This window comes from Anolis sagrei, chromosome 2 (genome assembly GCF_037176765.1).
Source record: "Anolis sagrei isolate rAnoSag1 chromosome 2, rAnoSag1.mat, whole genome shotgun sequence".
In the NCBI taxonomy this organism is placed as follows: Eukaryota; Metazoa; Chordata; class Lepidosauria; order Squamata; family Dactyloidae; genus Anolis; species Anolis sagrei.
The window spans coordinates 179,287,147-179,301,705 of NC_090022.1; the positions used below are offsets into that span (position 1 = coordinate 179,287,147).

Here is a 14,559-nt window from a genome sequence, read left to right on the forward strand (position 1 = left end):
CAGCTCCACTGGCTGCCAATTAGCTTCTGAATGTTATAAGTGTATTATTTTAACTTACTATGTGGAGTGTGATCAAGTCTTGTCAGGCCTTGTTGTTCTGTTTCTTATTGTGATATGGCCTAAGGGCTAATCAATACAATTACTACTACTAGCTTCCGAGTACAATTCAAAGTGCTGGTTTTAACCTATAAATCCCTATACGGTTCCGGCCCAGTTTACCTGTCCGAACGTATTTATTTATTTATTTAGAGGTTTTCTATTCCGGCCTTCTCAACCTCGACGAGGGACTCAGGTCGGTTTACAGCATATATAAAGTACAATCATATAAAAACCACAGGTATTAAAATAGTACAACACAGTACAATAAAAACATCATTATCATTACATCATTACATCATTACAGTTTCCTACACCAAATCGTCAATCCAGTCAGTCATAGTCATGTTCGTGGTCACAGTTCATCATAATTCATCATAGGGAAGGTTCTAGGTTCAGTCCTCGAATGCCACATTCCAGAGCCAGGTTTTTAGTGATTTCCTGAACGTCAGGAGGGAGGGGGCAGATCTAACCTCTAGTGGGAGGGAGTTCCAAAGCCAGGGAGCCACCACCGAGAAGGCCCTGTCTCTCATCCCCACCAACCGTGACTGTGAGGGTGGTGGGACCGAGAGGAGGGCCTCCCCCGGAAGATCTTAATAGCCTCGGTGGTTCATAGGGGAGAATCCGTTCGGAAAGGTAAACTGGGCCAGAGCCGTTTAGGGCTTTATAGGTCAAAACCAGCACTTTGAATTGTGCCCGGAAGCTGATCGACAGCCAGTGGAGCTGGCGTAACAGAGGGGTCGTATTCTCCCCTATGAACCATCAAGGACGTTAAGATCTCCCACCATCTTCGCAAGTGCATTTGGTGGGGACGAGAGACAGGGCCTTCTTTGTGGTGGCCCCTCGGCTATGGAACTCTCTCCTGAGCGAGATCAGATCTGCCCCCTCCCTCTCGTCCTTCAGGAGGCTAGTGAAATCCTGGTTATGGAATGAAGCATTCCCAGAATAATGTCTGAGACTGGTTACAGACCAAAGTGAGTGACCACATATGCGGACTGAGTTGAACATGATTTTACCTTGGTGATTTGGTATATATGTATTTTAATCTTGTATTGTTGTATTATGTTTTAACTTGTATTAGTAGCATTGAATTCTTGCTGTAAACCGGTCTGAGTCCCTCTACAGAGGTGAGAAAATCGGGATATAAAAGTTTTCAATAAATAATAAATAAATACCCTGGCTCTATGTGTGTATTCAGTTTACTCTTATGGTAACTCCATAAATTTCATAGTTTTCTTAAGCAAAAGAACACTGTGAGATGACTTTGCAAGTTCTTTCTTTGCAATGCGGGGGCAGAATACAAAGAGATGGAAAAAAAACAACAATATACTGTTGCAGTTTCCTCCCAGGCTCGCCCTTCATTGCAACATAATTTTAATCTCTGGATCACTGCTGAGCAAACCTCCCTCCTGCAAAGGAAAACAAAGTTCTGCAATCTGCGCCTGCGCAGTGAGTCCAGGCAGGCACACCCGGAAGAAGAGTGGGCGACTCTTTCTTGGTAGGAGACTCTCCACTGTTGTTGCAGGTGAGGCTTTCCTTCCTCTCCCCCCTTTACTCCAGGGGGATCTGCAGTTTCCCTTTCTCCTCCTGCTTGCCTACTCCTTTAATTAATGCTTCCCCATCCCTGAGTGCATCTACACTGTAGAATTAATGCAGTTTGACTCCCCTTTAACTGTCATGGATCAAGGCCATGGAATTTGTAGTTTGATGAGGCATCAGCTTTCTCAGGCAGAGAAGGATCAAGACCTTGCAGAACTACCACTCCCAGGATTCCATAGCATTAAGACATGGCAATTAAAGTGGGGTCAAATTGCATAATAATGCATTAATGGAATTTGTAGTTTGGTGAGGCATCAGCCTTCTCAGGCAGAGGAGGGACAAGACCTTGCAGAACTACCACTCCCAGGATTCCATGGCATTGAGGCATGGCAGTTAAAGTGAGTTCAAATTGCATAATATTGCATTAATGGAATTTGTAGTTTGGTGAGGCACCAGCCTTCTTAGGCAGAGAAGGGTTGAGACCTTGCAGAACTACCACTCCCAAGATTCCATAGCATTAAGACATGGCAATTAAAGTGGGGTCAAATTGCATAATATTGCATTAATGGAATTTGTAGTTTGGTGAGGCACCAGCCTTCTTAGGCAGAGAAGGGTCAAGACCTTGTAGAACTACCACTCCCAAGATTCCATAGCATTAAGACATGGCAATTAAAGTGGTTAAATTGCATTAATTCTACATATTTAATTAATTCTATTATTTTTAATTAATTCATAATACTAATATTGTGCTATGCTAATAATATAATATGTTGTATGTACATATCATATTGATCATAATATTGTAATACAATATAATAATACTACTAATAAAAATATAATATTGTACCTATTGATCTACTCACATTTGCATGTTTTCGAACTGCTAGGTTGGCAGAAATAGGACAATATAGTAATATAGTACTATATAATACTAATATTGGGCTCTGCTGATAATATAATACATTGTACACACATATAATATTGATAATATTATAATGTAATACAATATAATACTCCTCATCGTTGTATCAGGAGCAACCGCTCCTGTTGTGAGAGAATTGGCCGTCTGCAAGGACGTTGCCCAGGGGACGTCTGGATGATTTTTGATGTTTTATCATCCTTGTGGGAGGCTTCTCTCATGTCCCCGCATGAGGAGCTGGAGCTGATAGAAGGAGCTCATCCGCCTCTCCCCGGATTCGAACCTGCGACCTGTCGGTCTTCAGTCCTGCCGGCACAGTGCTTTAACCCACAGTGCAATAACCCACTTATTATTACATGTAATATTACTAATAATATTGTGGTATAGTGGTATAGTACAATATAGTAATATATAATACTAATATTGTGCTGTGCTGATAATAAAATATATTATATACACATATAATATTGATAATGTTATAATGTAATACAATATAATAATAATAAGAATACAATGTAATAATTATATATTTCATATTACATGTAATATTACATGGTATAGTACAATAGAGTAATGTATAATACTAATATTGTGCTGTTCTAATAATATAATATATTGTATACACATATAATATTATAATGTAATACAATATAATAATACTACTAATAAAATATAATAATTATATATTTCATATTACATGTAATATTACATGGTATAGTACAATAGAGTAATGTATAATACTAATATTGTGCTGTTCTAATATATTGTATACACATATAATATTACAATGTAATACAATATAATACTAAAAATAATACAATATAATAATTATATATTTCATATTACATGTAATATTACTAATAACATTGCAGTATAGTGGTATAGTACAATATAGTAATATATAATACCAATATTGTGCTGTTCTAATAATGTTCTAATAATATAATATATTGTATACACATAGAATATTATAATGTAACACAACATAATACTAATAATAATTCAATGTAATAACTATATATTTCATATTGCATGTAATATTACTAATAATATTGCAGTATAGTGGTATAGTACAATATAGTAATATATAATACTAATATTGTGCTATGCTAATAATATTATATATTGTAAGTACATATAACTTGTAAGCTGCTCTGAGTCCCTTTCGGGGTGAGAAAGGTGAGATATAAATGTTGTAAGTAAATAAATAAATAATGCAGTGTAGATGTGTCCAAGCAAGGTTTGAAACAACTGGGGCTGATTGTGATAGTTGCCTCTATGAGGTTAGTGGTCTCTCCTATTGAACAGAAGGGAGTGAGCAGGCTATCCTATATTTTCCTTTGTGGTTACATTGAACAATTAGTCCAGAACTTCATGGATACCAAAATCCATGGAGGCTCAAGTCCCATTGTGTTCAAAAGCATAGTAAAAGGGTAGATTGTCCCTTGTTTAAAGTGGGAAGATCAAAGATTGCTTTTAGGGATTTATTTTATTTTATTTTCAAGGTGGAATCCGTGGATGCAGAATCCGTGGATATGGAGGGCCGGCTGTACAATCTAAGCAAAGCCTTGAAAGGCGTCCTGCGGCTGGGAGGACCTCTGGAAAGGGCTGTGCATGGCCAATCATGTCTACAGTATCCAGCAGTATTCCTTAGGTGCCTTGGAAATGTAGAATAGCCCAGTTCAGACTGTTTCCAATTGCCCAGTAAGGAAGCACCATAGAAATGAATGGTGCCTGGATATGAATAAACATGCCTAGGGTCACAATTTTAGCCTAACACAGGACGCATGTCCACATCTACTCTGAAGTATATTGAACTCCCACTAGGTCCATCAAAGGCGCATCTGCATTGTGCAATGACTACAGCTTGACGCCTCTTTAACTGCCATGTGCTATGGAATCCCGGGAGTTGTAGTTTGATGAAACACCAACACTGTGGCAGGCTAATGACCTTGTAAAATTGCAGCTCCCATAATATTGAGCTATGACAGTTAAAGTCAAGTTTAACCGCATTTAGATGCATCTAGATTAGGTATGGACAAATTTGGGCCCTCCAGGGGTTTTGGACTTCAACTCCCACAATTCCTAACAGCCGGTAGGCTGTTAGGAATTGTGGGAGTTGAAGTCCAAAACCCCTGGAGGGCCCAGGTTTGCCCATGACTGATCTAGATGCACCGGGGGCTTATTCACAAGGAAATGGAGAAAATACTCCAGACTGTGGTTTCCACTTCAACTTCTCTGAGCAACATTATGTGGAATTCTGGGATTTGCAGTTTTGGGAAGGACATCTAGAATTTTTGGCCTGAGAGCAACTCTAACCAAACTGGAGATCCCAGTATTCCATAGGATGCAGCCAAGGCAGAGAAAGTGGAATCATAGTATTATTATTATTATTATTATTATTATTATTATTCACACATAATAATAAGTGTGAATAGGCTCTCAATTCTTTGGACTTTCTGGAGGAAGAGGTCCAAACATTATGACTTAATATGGTGCGTTAGTCATTCATGGAAATTCTGGCAACTAAGACCCCATCCACAGCTGAATAAAATCCCAGATTTTCTGCTTTGAACTGGGATTAATAATAATAATAATAATAGTAATAACTTTATTTATACCCCTCCACCATCTCCCCAAGGGGACTCAGGGCGGCTTACATGAGGCCAAGCCTAGCAATACAACAGTGCAAATGTACAACATAAAAATACAACAATAAAATATAAGAAAATAATATAAAATACAAGAAACAGTATAAATAAACACATCAGAACAATATAAAATCACAATATTTGAACACAGAAAGTTGATCACAGTGGGCAGGGCCAGTTGCAAGACTAAAAGTTTAAAAAAACTGGATGAGAGAGCAATGTAATGTATCTGTACAGAGGATCCGAGGGACGAAGTAGGGTTTAATTGCACTAACAGGTAAAATAAAGTGCTTCCAAGGGCATTTTATGCAGGTTTTGGTCAGGTCATGGATTTTTATTCATTTATTCATTGATTGCACACTGGAACAGCTCTTCCTGAAGACTCCCAGGGTGGGGGCTTGCCTAATTTCTCTGGGGAGCAAGTTCCAGAGCCGAGGGGCCACCACAGAGAAGGCCCTCTCCCTCGTCCCTACAAGTCACACTTGCGAAGGGGGCAGGAGCTAGAGAAGGGCCTCTTCAGAAGATTGAAGGCATCATGTAGGTTCGTAAAAGGAAATGCCGATCACAGAGGTAGTCAGGTCTCAAACCGTTCCGGGCTTTGTAGGTAAGAACCTGCACCTTGAATTGGGACCGGAAAATAAATGGCAGCCAATGGAGCTCCTTAAAGAGGGGGGTTGACTGCTCCCTGTAATTTGCATCAGTTAGTAGTCTGGCTACCATTCATTGGACCAGTTGAAATTTCCAGGCTGTTTTCAAGGTCAGCCCCACATAGAGCACATTGCAATAGCCCAGTCTAGCGGTAACTAAGGCATGGACCATCACAGCCAAATCCGACTTCAAGATTTGGAAGTGTGGACTTGGATAACCCAGATCAAAGCAGATATTGTGGGAAATTCTGCCTTGATTACATATCTGTGTGGAAGAGTCCTGGATATACCTGTGCTGAAAAAAGAATATGTCCTACCGCATTTTCAAAAAGTACAACCTTATTCCATAGATTTGAAAGTGATGTTTTTCTTGCCTGTCTAAACACTATATTTCCATTCGCTCTTCCTCCGGCCATCAGAATGGCTGCCCCCAATCCAGATGAGCTGAAGAGCCTCCGGGAAGATTTCCAGAAAAAGAATCAAACCTGTTTTATACTGGGTGCCTCTGGTGAAACTGGGAAAGAACTACTGGCCGAGATTTTGAGACAGCACTTGTTCTCCAGGGTGACTCTCATTGGACGTCGGAAGCTGGATTTGGAAGGGCAGCTCTACACCAATGTGGTACGACTGTAATCTAAAATGTTTATTCTGCTGTATACGTATAGCCTGTGTTTTTGTTCTAAGGAACCTGATGTATACTCCATCTCCCATTCATACCTGGAAAACGCAGCAAGGTGAAAGCCAAGCAGAGGGGACAAAATCCTTAAAACACTTCCCTGAATTGGATTTTCATTGATGTGTGTTTTAACCAAAGTTATGTAACATTCTGTGCCGATTTCCCAAAGTGATGCAGATGCAAAATTTGAAAGCAAAGTTAAGATTATTGGAAGTAGCGTCCCAGGGAAAACTGCCTTTACTTGCCAGTGGTGAAGCACATCACAGATTGTAATCTTATGTACAGTAAGACCCCGGTATCTGTGAGGCAGACATTCCCAGCCAGACTGCAGATACCTGAAATCGTGGCTACAACTGAACACCATCAAATCACCTGAAGTCTTTAGCACAGCAGCTAAAGCACAGCAGGTTAATCACCAGCTGCAGCTGCAGTAAATCTTGCCAACGGAAAGGTTGGCAGTTTGAAGCCAGGTCAGGATGAGCTCCTGACCTTCAGCCCAGCTTCCTTGCCCACCTAGTGGATCAAAAACAGCAACATGAGTAGATGAATAGGAATTACATTAAGCGGGGAGGTATTTTAGGCACGGTATTTTGGAGGATAGTTTACGAACAAAGAAAGCTCTTCGGTAAGGAGATGAAGCGACAGCACCCCCCTGTGGCCGGAACTGAGCACAGGCTCCAAAAGATGCCGAATGATGAGAAAAAGCCTAAATATACCTCTGTCTTTTGTCTATTTTGTTATTTTATAATCGGCATTGTATAATCCATGTACCAACCCGGGCCCTTCGATCTTTGGAGGGGGTCCTCCTATCACCTTTACCAATCTCACAAGCTTGTCTTGTGGGTAAAAGGGAGAGGGCCTTCTCTTCGGTCACTCCCTGACTTTGAAACTCTTTACTTGGAGAGATCAGGAAAGCCCCTTCACTAGAAACATTTAAAAAGAACCTTAAAACCTGGCTCTTCCGCTGCGCCTTTGGTGAGTAAGTGCACACCATGACATTTTGCACCCCTCAGTACTGGAGCTCGCGCCCACCAAATAGGAAGTTCAACCTCATAAATCTATGTGTTTTATGAGTTCCCCGTAAATGTCTTGCTCCTATTTTATCTCATCACCGTTTTTTAAATTGTTTTATCCTGTACATGTGGCCCGCCCACTGTTATCGTTATTGTCGTAGGCTTTCATGGCTGGAATCACTAGGTTCTTGTGGGTTTTTTCGGGCTATATGGCCATGTTCTAGAGGCATTTCTCCTGACGTTTCGCCTGCATCTATGGCAAGCATCCTCAGAGGAGCATCCTCTGAGGATGCTTGCCATAGATGCAGGTGAAACGTCAGGAGAAATGCCTCTAGAACATGGCCATATAGCCCGAAAAAACCCACAAGATCCTAGTTATCGTTATTGTGATAGTGTTTATTATAATGTTATTTTATGACTGTTTTTTTCTTCTTATTATTAATGTATTCTGATGTTGTTGTTGTAGTTTGTTGTTTATGTTTTGATTTTATTGCTGTAATATGTTGTCCAGGCTTGGCCCCATGTAAGCTGCTCCGAGTCCCCACCAGGGGGATGATGGCGGGGTATAAATAAAGATTATTATTATTGTTATTGTTATTATTATGTTTGCCGTAAATGTGTTCTGTGATCTGTCCTGAGTCCCCTTCAAAGTGAGAAGGGCACAATAAATAAATAAGTAAGTAAGTAAACATAATGTCTCCCTGGAGGACTTAGAATTTTCTAGGGAAGTATCTTCCCAAAGAATTTGCTAGATCCTCTAGGGCAGTGGTTCTCAACCTGGGGTCCCCAGATGTTTTTGGCCTACAATTCCCAGAAATCCTAACAGCTGATAAACTGGCTGGGATTTCTGGGAGTTGTAGGCCAAAAACATCTGGGGACTCAAGGTTGAGAACCACTGCTCTAGGGTGACTCTATGATAACTACTGGGAAAAACATGCCATCAAACTGCTTGAAGGACTTGGTACATTCCCGGAGAGATCATTTCCCCCTGGGCAGAGCTATATGGATTCTGCAGTTGCAATATACTCACCAGAGCATCATCAATGCAGAAAACAGCAATTATGCAGTTATTTTAGGAAGAAACGTGGGCAGTTGCCTTACCCTTCTTCTCTTCCCCACCCCAGTGAGAAAGCAGGGGATCAGCAGAAGTTGTTTTATGAGCAAGATCCATTGTCTGAATCCATGTGACTCCCATTTTCTCTTTATTTGGGGGAGTTTGCGCTTGCCAAGCATGTCATGCTGGAAACATGAGTTCAGATGCTTTCTCCTTTGACTCTCCCGACAAGAATAATAGAGCCAGTAGGAGGAGGTCATTCATTTGGGGTGCACCCATTCATCATGGGGCTCTATAACTGTGTTTACAAGGAAAATCCAAAAATACAAAGCTGTTGGAGTAACAAACCAGTTCTGGCAGTTTTCATCTCCAGTAGAACCAACAAAGCTGTTAGACTGCAATGGTTCATTGAAGATCAAGTTACCCAAAATACGAAGTATTCAATTGGGAGAACTCCCAACTACAGTATGTTCTGAAGAAATCCATGTATGAGGATTGCTTCAAAACTTGTATTTAATTAGTAGGGTTGATAACATAATTAGCCATTCCCTCAGCGTTTAGCCCATGCTCCTGTCTCCAGTGGATGCCAGTTGTTGATGCATTGTCACATGACTTCTTAGCAAATGTTTTTCCTTGTGGACTAATTAGAGCTTGCATTCCGAACATGTCAAAAACTCCTAGATTGATGATAAAGTCTTCTGTTTCCCTTTTGGAAACAAGGGGAATGCTAAGGGTAGTGGGAATGAATATATTTCTGTCCCTTCACATGCATGTTCAAGTCATGTTTTCCTCTTCTCGCTTGTTGTGTCCCCCCCCCCCCTCCTTCTAGTCCCAAGAGGTTGTAGACTTTGAGAAACTGGATGAATCGGCTGCTGCTTTTCAAGGCCACGATGTGGGCTTCTGCTGCCTGGGGACAACCAGAGCCAAAGCTGGAGCGGTAAGGGTCTCTGGAAAATAGGGGAATATCTGTTGTGAAGCAGGAACTGAGAACCATAAACTGATTAGGAGGAAGCAAGGAGCAGCAGGACAAAGAGCCATGCTGAAAAGACACAAGGGAAGGGGAATAGTTGACCTAATTCATGATACAAACGTTGATTATTTATGTGAGTATAGAGACCCATATTATTTATATGAGTATGGTGGTGCGGCAGGTTAAACTGCTGCACCGCTGAACTTGGTGATTTGAACCTGGTGATTTGAACCCGGGAAACTGGGTGAGCTCTTGCTGTTAGCCCCAGCTTCTGCCAACCTAGCATGCAAATGTTAGTAGATCAATAGGTAACGCTTTGGCGGGAATGTAACAGTGTTCCATGCAGTCATGCTGGCCACATGACCTTGGAGATGTCTACAGACACCGCTGGCTCTTCAGCTTATAAATGAAGATGAGCACCATCCTCAAGTTGGACACGACTAGACTTAATTTCAAAGGGAAACCTTTACCTTTTTTGGAGACCCGTGGGTATCTATCTTCTAAGGTGCTCAAGATGAAGGCATTGGCTTACCTCGTTATAAGAAGCCCCCGGTGGCGCAGTGGGTTAAACCCCTGTACCGGCAGGACTGAAGAGCGACAGGTCGCAAGTTCGAATCTGGGGAGAGGCAGATGAGCTCCCTCTATCAGCTCCAGCTCTTCATGCGGGGACATGAGAGAAGCCTCCCACAAGGATGATAAAAACATCAAATCATCCGGGCGTCCCCTGGGCAACGTCCTTGCAGACGGCCAGTTCTCTCACACCAGAAGTGACTTGCAGTTTCTCAAGTCGCTCCTGACACGACAAAAAAACAAACAAAAAAACCTCATGATAGGCTGTAATCTATCTTGTGAAGTCAATTAGACTGGGAGAGAATAGCTTTCTTAGATGACTGAGCATTTGAATTCAGGTCTCCCCAATCTGAATCCTGTAGGGAACTTATGGGCACTTGCCAGTTTACATATATATCTCAACATACGGCCTATGTTTTAATATATTAAAACCCTCTTATTCTGGTTCACCCCACACAAAAAGATAGAATGATGCTCCAAAAAAGATAACTGATTTTTTTTCTGCTCTCAGGATGGATTTGTGCGGGTTGATCGGGACTACATTGAGCACTCTGCAAAGCTAGCCAAAGCCGGTGGTTGCCGCCATTTTGTCCTGCAGTCAAGCAAGGGGGCTGATAGCTCCAGCAGCTTCCTCTATCTCAGAGTTAAGGTGTGTTCAATGGATGATATCCCCTCCCAATGACATCCAAAATAAGATAATCTGCAGTTGCTAACATTACTGTCCCAACTTTTCTCCAAGGAGCCAAAAAACTCTACATTTGGTTCCCTTTCATTTGATGTTTGCAACAACTCTGAGAAGCAGATAGCAGGGAGTTGGTGACTGGTCTGAGATCACCCAAGAAACTTCTCAGAAAATATGGCATTTCAACAAGACACTTCCTTGGTCCTAATGTGATTTTGTAACAGCTGTGTTCAATAGATAGGTATATATTGCGTTCATGATTTAAGGAAAAAAGAGCAGGTATCACTGCCAAGATAAGGTGGTGTTTATAGGTTGGTGGAACTTGTCCCAGAGTAGGTTAACCATGTCTTTTGGTTCAAAGTTGTCATAACTTCCACCAGTTACATCCTTATTTTGGCATATCCTGTGAAAGCAGGGGGAAATCTTGCTCCATCGTACTTTCTCTTTGGATCAGCTTCATTTGCTATTATCTATTTTCTGGCAAAGCATACACTACAGGCAGTTCCTGACTTCCAAACCACTTATACTTAAGAATGGAGGTGAGACAACAGTAAGCGAGAGAGTGTCTCAATTAAAGTTTACTCACCAATCCTTGTTTCCACAACAAGCCATTTTTTAAAAAATCCAAAGCTAAAATATGCATTTTTGGCTGGAGTTACATTTTAAAAATGTATCTGTTCCGATTTACAAACAAATTCAACTTCAGAACAAACCTACAGAATATTGTTCGTAACTTAGGGGCTGCCTGTACATGAGGGAAAGAGCACTCCTAAACTTTCTGATTTTGAACAGAAAGAGAACATTCAATGCCTGGTGACATTGGGAACCCTGTTTGGGAACTCAAGAAAGTTCAGTAAACTGGTTTAATTAGTTTAAATTACTTTGTCTTTTAATCACTACATGTAGCCCACCCATTGTTACTGTGCCTGTGCATATTGTAATTTGTATATTGTTACATATTCATTTGTTTTATGTTACTGTTTATTCGTTGCGTTTTCAGTTTGTGTTTGTGGTTTTTCTTTATTGTAATTGTTGTTTGGGCTTGGCCTCATGTAAGCCACTCTGAGTCCCCATAGGGGAGATGGTGGCGGGGTATAAATAAAGATTATTATTATTATTATTAGTAGTAGTAGTAGTAGTAATAGTAGTATTAAACCCCTGTATAATATTAGATTAGGCTCACAAGCTTAGAGTATCTCTTGCTTCACTGATTATGCCAAGCCAGGCTTCTTTTGTCCGTGGTCATTGACTTCTGAATGATGAATCAAACATGTTGCCAAAACAATGTCTCGTCAGTCAGCTGATCCTGGCCATTGTAAGCTCCTCCTGCCTTTCTAAGAATAGCTATTTCAGGTTTTTTCTCCCTTACTCTTTTGGTGAAAAAGTGAGGGGCCATGCCTTAACAATTAATTTCTTTCTTCTCACCCCCCTTACAGGGTGAAGCTGAGGCCCTAGTCCAAGCAATTGGCTTCGACCGTTGTTCCATATTTAGGCCAGCGTAAGTATCATGAGGTGTGTCTGGAGGGGCTGGGAGGTCAGAGGAGGCCTTCTAAATGCATCAACTCAACCCAAAATGGCTAGTAGCCCATTCAGTAGTCAGATGTTTCCCCATCTTCTGTGCATAGATTAAGGAGGTTAGAAAGAGCAAACACCCACTGCTATGCAAAGATCCTGGTCATCCTTCAGGCCCTTTCCAGATAAGACTTTGCCTCTTGTGAAGGCGGCACATATTGACTCGCTGCAGTTCTGAGCTTATTTGAGCTTCACCCCACCAAGTAGTTGAATACAATACAAAAGGCATGGTTTAACTTTTGCTTGAAGAAAGTAATCAAAATTCCACTTGGCTGTTATAGAAAAAAAAGTTCACAATGCAGATGTGTGTGTGTGGCGGGGGGGCTTCTTGTAATCATACCCTTTTTATAAGACACTAGTCGTTCCCTGCCACGCGTTGCTGTGGCCCACATGGGGGTTCTGTGTAGGAGGTTTGGCCCAATTCTATCATTGGTGGGGTTCAGAATGCTCTGTGATTGTTGGTGAACTATAAATCCCAGCAACTACAACTCCCAAATGTCAAGATTATATTTTCCCCAAACTCCACCAGTGTTCACATTTGGGCATATTGAGTATTCGTGTAGAGTTTGGTCCAGATCCATCATTGTTTGAGTCCACAGTGATCTCTGGATGTAGGTGAACTACAACTCCAAAACCAAAGGACACTGCCCACCAAACCCTTCCAATATTTTCTGTTGGTCATGGGAGAACTGTGTGCCAAGTTTGGTTCAATTCCATCGTTGGTGGGGTTCAGAATGCTCTTTGATTGTAGGTGAACTATAAATCCCAGCAACTACAACTCCCAAATGACAAAATCAATTTTTTTTTATTGAAGGACATTCATTGTATTGTTAGGTGTCTTGTGTCCAAATTTGGTGTCAATTCTTCCAGTGGTTTTTGAGTTCTGTTAATCCCACAAACGAACATTACATTTTTATTTATATAGATAAAGGTAACTTCAGTTTCATTTATCTGCATAGGTATTCTTAGTAGAACCTGGAGAGATGGATATTTTCATTCTTATCAAGGTAGGCTAGTTTTCAAGAGCAGATAACAAATCTATGAACAGTGATCAGGTACCCACAAACTCAAGAAAATTGTCGTTTTTTTGGCCTTCTGCTTTACTTCCAAAGGCTTCCAAGATCTATTTAATGTATTTACTGGTCCATCCTGTTTCAAACTTCAGGCATCAGCTTGGGATAGTATACAAACCACATGGCAACTATTACCAAATAGATAAGGTTGAGGAGGAGATAATGATTTGCACAGTGTCACTCAGTGAGTTCAGATTCAATATTCCCATCCACACTTAGGGCCCTTTCCACACAGCCCTATATCCTAGAATATCAAGGCAGAAAATCCCACATTATCTGAGTGTGGACTCAGATAACCCAGTTCAAAGCATATATTGTGGGGCTTTTCCGTTGCGCTTTTGGGGAGTGATCTTTCATCTCCTTTGCCATTCTCCTCTATAATGGGTGTCCTCATATTGTATTGCGAGTTGTAGTTACTGGGATGTATAGTTCACCTACAATCAAAGAGCATTCTGAACTCCACCAATGATGGAATTGAACCAAATATGGCACACAGAACTCCAACAACGAATAGAAAATATATATAAGTGTTTGGTTGGGGGGGGGGGGCGCCAAAATACTGTTTGCTTACCGTTGCAAATCACCTAGGGCCGCCTCTGCTTGGAGGTCTTCATTCACGGGGTCACCAAGTCAAAGTGGAAGTTGGTCCTCCATGTTGTCTCCTCCTACAGGGTGCTTCTGTGTGATCGTCAAGAATCTCGGCCTGGTGAGTGGATGACCAGGAAAGTTCTGGGAATCTACGCATGCATCTCCCCCACAACTATGACGATTCCCACAGTGACGGTGGCCCAAGCCATGATCAATAATGTGGTCATGCCAGGAAAGGATGGGCAGAAGGTGGAGATATTGGAAAATGCAGCCATACATGCACTCGGAAAGACAAAATAATTGAGAGGCCTGCTTCCCAGGCAACACATTGGTGAAAGGTGCCTTATCAACTCCAAGTGCTAATTGTTGCTATTTTTATGTCCCGTAAAAGATGTTCTTGAAGCAGTGAGATCTTTCCTTGAAGATCACCATGGTAACAAGCCCCATACTTTGTCAGGATACAGTCATCCCTCCACATTTGCAGTTTTGACTTTTCCAAATTTGATGTT

At 41.3% G+C, this 14,559-nt stretch overlaps 1 protein-coding gene across 1 annotated transcript; it reads left to right on the forward strand.

The window, feature by feature from the left end:
* Positions 1-1,535: 1,535 nt before the first annotated feature.
* Positions 1,536-14,559, forward strand: HTATIP2 (HIV-1 Tat interactive protein 2). The gene is made up of 7 exons (XM_067464209.1): positions 1,536-1,621; positions 4,060-4,208; positions 6,272-6,473; positions 9,425-9,532; positions 10,647-10,784; positions 12,254-12,315; positions 14,134-14,559. The coding sequence occupies exons 2-7, from the start codon at positions 4,090-4,092 to the stop codon at positions 14,348-14,350; spliced, it is 846 nt and encodes a 281-aa protein (XP_067320310.1). The 5' UTR covers positions 1,536-1,621; positions 4,060-4,089; the 3' UTR covers positions 14,351-14,559.